Here is a 5410-nt window from a genome sequence, read left to right on the forward strand (position 1 = left end):
TAAGATAAAGATGTCCTCATTGAACTTGGGCTCAATAGTCATTCACTGATTGCTTGGATTCCTTTTTTTGGATTGTGAAGAGTAATCCACAACTGATAATAATAAACAAGCCCAAAAGTTTTATGCCAGGTGGCAAGAAAATCCTCCCCACAACTGAATTTGTACAATTATCTTAACATTTTGTTTTAAAAATTTTCCCTCTTCACATGTCAAAACAAAGACACGACTAACTCATATAGCTGAGTTTATGACAAAACAGTCTTCCTAGAATTTCCTAATATGATTTTATTCAGAATTAGTCATAGCCTTATGATGGGTATGATGAATTTTCATTTTTTTTTCTCATTCTACTTCCGTGACAGCTTCCGATCATTAGGGCTTGGTGGCTTGCTGTTTTCGGGCATCAGGACTTAACAAAGAAGAAAGAGCTCCGGGTCTGACGTCAAGGCCAACCCAGTATGATTTAATATTCAGGCTTAGGGCACTGTCCATTGGCAGCCTGTGCCCTCACTAAAGGTAATGAAAATTAAAAAACAAGAAAATTGATGCAAGCCAAGCCTCAATATTGAAGAATAGAATGACGATTTGACAAAAGGAACGCTGCTTGCGCACTAACATCAGATGGGGAAAAAAATGGCATGTCCCTTTTTGGAACAAAGCCTCAAGAGTGTCATTCCTGTGAATGTTAGTCCTACTGTACAAAATTGAAAAGGAAAAATCAATGAAAATTATCACTTGTACATTACAACCCTATGTCTCTGACTCTGAGCCTAATTCTGATGAGTCTTCTTCCTCCCTCGGTGATCTCCAACAGGTAAACGGTGGTGGAGGAGGATCAACAGGAAGTGTGCCCTCCAACACCTTCACTACCTCCCCCATGGAAGGTTTCACACGTTCATCAGTTTGAAGGCACCAAAATGCAATTCTCAATGCACGCTCCAGTTCCTCGTTATCCACTTCGCCCTCAAGTCTTTTATCTACTACATTCTCCGGATGACCTTCCAACCATTCCTTGTAAGCCCAACCAACAACATCATTCACTTCTTTAATCCCGCTAACTAGTGTCAAAACAATCTTGCCAAAGTCCTCCACATCTTTCTCTGCCGAAGCCCTATGTGAGGATGCCTCACCATAAAGCATCCGAAATCCAAATTCATTCACTTTAGCCTCAAAATTTTCATCAAGGACTACATTTTCACATTTCAAATTTCCATGGCATAAAAATTCTCTACACTCTGTGTGCAAATAAAATATGGCTCTACCGACACTTAAGCAAATCTCCATTCTCTTTCTCCAAGTCAGTCTCTCAGCCAATGTTGAATCTTCTATGTATTTCTCCACAGAACCATTCTTGGGAAATTCATAGACTAAATACCTGTGATCTAACTCGCAACAATAGCCTTCCAGCTTGACAAGACCTTTGTGATAAATGCTTCCTATCTTTGACACTGCAGCTCGGAATTTTCTTGCTTCAGTGGTTGCTTCCAGCTCTTTGACTGTGACCAGTTGGTTGTTGGGTAAGGCACCTTTGAACATCTTTGGCCCAATTTGGTGGTTGAAATTCCCTGTAAGGTCCTTGATCTCAGTGAAGGATAACATGATTAAACATTTTGAACCAGGAGTGGAATAAGCTAAAGAAGCTAGTCTCCTGTAAGAGTTTCTTCTTTTATGTAGGTAAAAACCCATTGCCAACTGAATCACAACAAAAACAACAAATGTGCCAGAGGCGGCTCCAACTAGACAAGGAATGCAAATCTTATAAGACTCCTTCTGTGCTTGTGGTGGAGGCTTCGATGGGATGATGGGATCAGCAGCTATGGGGTCTGAACAACTCTTAACAAAAGATATCGAACTAAGAGAGGGAACTGAATAACCACTGACATACGGAGTTTTCATCATCCTGCACTTTGCACTTCCATCATTTGTGAAGGTCACAGAAGTACAACTTGAGTCATTGAGGCACATGCTTTTGCACTGGTTTATACTAGTTATGGAGATAGAATCATTGACTGGGTAATATCCATAAAGAAACATGTTGGCTTGCTCAACCATAATGGACCCTGATTTGCAGTCATGCTGAGATGAAAACAAACATTTTGAGTTTGACTGTCCTGTGTGGTGAAATGGGCATGTGCAAACAGGGGAACCAGATGCATTGAATACACAGATGCCTTGCTGATAGCAAGTTGCAAAGACAGTACACTGATTCTCAACAGCTTGCCAAACTGATCTCCATGTTTGTGAAACCTCTACCCATGAGAATATCCGCAAGTTACCATCCACATCCAGCCGGAGGAACCTAAATCTTACAGTGTCATCATGATCTTCTCCAAACACAGACCAAATAGGTCCCAAATTTGGGGCCACAAGTTGCAGGCTTCCACTAGAAGTCAGAACAGCGGTGAGATTTGAATGAGAAGGTCTTCCGCTGCTCCAATAGATGATACTGCTTTCCCACCTTAGCTGTAGCTGACCCGAAACATTCATGTAGAGGGTATATAAACTTGAAACATCATTTTGCCCGGCAGCTCTCAACGTACTAAAAGCATAAAATCTCTGGCCAGGAAGAAGCGTATCTGTTGGATAATCAAAACTTTGCCAAACTATATCTTTCTTCTCATTCAGTAAGACAAGATTACCATCATCACGAAGAAAAGCTGATGCAACAGATAGTTGGCTTGTTTTGCTGGTCCACTGCTCTTGACTCTGCGAGGCATCAAAAAGAACCAATTCTCCATTCTTTTGAAGCTGGAAATAGGAGTTGTTACTAACAGAAACATCACCTCCGGCAACCCAAACCACTGTCCGTTTATCAACAGGAATTGACTTCGAATTGAAACGAATGCCAATACCAAACTGGCTTGGCCGATCAGGGTGGTTATAGAATCCAATAGCGAAATCACCATTAGAAGAAACCCATGAATTATCTTCTTCTACAGATAGTTTTGAACCCAATGTAATTTCTGAAGCTACAACGCCAAAAAGCAAAGACCCGAGAGAGATACATAGCAGGAGAGCAGAACCATAGAGGAATCTCTCCTGTTCAAGCATACTTGCATATGCTTTAGAAAAGCAACAAAAACGAACAAATCAGTACAGTAACCACTGCGGAAAAAAAAAACCACTAGAAAACTTGGCACTAATTAAGTCATTTAACTGCATTCAGCATATAATTAGCCTAAGATGAAGGATGAAAGTAGGCAAAGTTCATAATTTTCAAGACCAAGCATGATGCAACTCATTGGAAAACTATAACCAAGACCATTGACTACCTTGAAAAATTGTGAACTATCTATGTTTAATCAAGGCTATGCAACCACATTTTCAATGTTTATTAGGCAAAAGCCTGCTAAAAACTTTTAACATTTCAAGGGATTAGCAACAAAAATCAAAGAAAGAAAACTCAAGACGAATAAAAAAACTGACAACTGTGCAAGAAAGGAAAGTAAGTATTTTCAGAGTTTGGTACCTGAAATGATAAGTCAAGAGCCCAGAAATTCAAGTAGCCGGCATAGATTACCACCTTGACCATAACCCAAGAAAGAAGAATCCGAGGGTGCCCTTTTGGGCCTTATCAACGAGTGAGCATTAAAAACTTGACCAAAACAACAAGATTTGAGGAGTGATTGAATGGTATTAGAATAACAGAAAAGAGCATATATTTTATTTATTTTTTATGCATGATTGAAAATGAACTGTAAAGAGATTGCAAAAAAAATGTGATTTTGATGAGCAGGTGGAGTACAAAAACAAATATGAAACTTTTAGGCAGAGATGGGACCCAATTTTAGGATATTGGAAATGCACTGTTGGAAAAATGCAACCATTTTCAAAGCTGGAAAAGATAGACTCTGGACATTGATATTACATATGATTATGTGTATTTTTCAAAAAACAAACCTTGATAAACTTAGAAAGATTTTTTTTTTAAAAAAAAAGAAAGTTCACCTACTAGAAGAGTTTATTGAAACAAGGATACGAGCCACTTAAGTCCAAGCTGAACTGGGTTTGGTTTTGATTTGATTTTCGGGTTAGACAAAGCTAAAGAAAAGGGAAAAAAAAACTTTTTCGTTTGGAAAATTGCACGAGGGTATCTGGTCTTCAGCAGTGAAGTAACGATATTTCTTTTCTTTTTTTTTTGGCGAAAATAAAACCGCCAGAAAGGGAAAAAAAAAAAAAGAGGAAGAAGAAGAAGAGCAGGATTAAGGTAGAAGAAAGATCTACAGCTATGAGCAAAGTAAAAGTGGAGAAGAAGAGATTAAAGCAAGATATTAAAGAAGGCAGAAAGGGTCACATCGTTTGGTAGAGCAGGCCTGTAAGAAAATTAAATGTGAAATGGAGACATGGGATTGAAGAGAATGTGGGCAGGAAAGCAGCAGAGTTAAGAGAGAGAGTAGCTAGAGAAGAAGAAGAGCATAGCAATTAATGTAATTGTCGGAACAGATGGACTGGTTCTACCTTTTTTTGGCTTCACCTTTTTATTAATATTTGTTTTTCATCAACGCTATAAAGAAGGGTATATCGCCTAAAACTGTAGAAATCAAGTACTTTTTCTTTCTTTTTTTTTTGTTTTTGTTTTTCAATTGCAACCTACGTCTGTAGTTGCACTGTGCTTGCTTTGGATCCAATCAAGCACTAGAATTATTGCTGTTCAACACAAAACTAAAAAAGGAAAGTAGGAGAATCAATTTCTTTTCCTTTTTCATCTTTTCCAATTTTGTTTGCAAATTTTGTATCTTTTCTTCCTTTTAGAAGGTTTGAGGACATAGGAATTTTATATATTAATTTCTCATAAAAACATAAAACTTATAAAATGAGAGCCAATTGTTTTTCCCTTTTTTTTAAAGTAATAGTCACCTTGATATTCCCATAGAAATTATTTCAATTTTTACAATATTAAAACAAATTAAAAAATATAAGGAATTGATGCATTTAACTCAAGAATTCATGCATGTATCTTTTTACTTTAAGTTTAAATTTTTTTCTCCAAACAAAAAAATACTTGAGCAGAAATTTGTATACATACTTATATTTAATGCACTATATATATTTAGTACATTGACAAATACTAAAACTTTATTTAAATTGACAAATAAAAAAGTTTGAAAGAATATTAGAAAGTATTGAAATCAAATATATGAAACTAAAGTACTTAAATATTTTATTCAATTTGTTGAAATCTGAATTTGTCTTTCTACTATTTCAATTCCATCGATTTAAATTTTTTTATTTTTATGTTAATAAATTTAATTCTTACACTTTTATAAAAAAATTAATTAAAAAATAATTAATAACTATATTAAAATTTAATTATTAATTTAAATGACGTGATATTTTAATGATAATATAAGATAATAAGATAGATTAATCTTTTGGTCATGTGACACATAGTAATATAAAAGATAATATT

The 5410-nt window shown here is 36.0% G+C and overlaps 1 protein-coding gene across 1 annotated transcript; it reads right to left on the reverse strand.

Moving 5' to 3' along the window:
- Positions 1-542: 542 nt before the first annotated feature.
- On the reverse strand, positions 543-4520 carry LOC18598994 (G-type lectin S-receptor-like serine/threonine-protein kinase SD3-1). The gene is given in 3 exon segments (XM_007028755.3): positions 543-763; positions 766-3062; positions 3470-4520. Coding segments are annotated over 2 exon segments (2307 nt in total). The 5' UTR covers positions 3052-3062; positions 3470-4520; the 3' UTR covers positions 543-742.
- Between the last annotated feature and the right edge of the window lie 890 nt (positions 4521-5410).

The sequence above is a fragment of the Theobroma cacao genome, chromosome 5 (assembly GCF_053813885.1).
Source record: "Theobroma cacao isolate CCN51 chromosome 5, ASM5381388v1, whole genome shotgun sequence".
In the NCBI taxonomy this organism is placed as follows: Eukaryota; Viridiplantae; Streptophyta; class Magnoliopsida; order Malvales; family Malvaceae; genus Theobroma; species Theobroma cacao.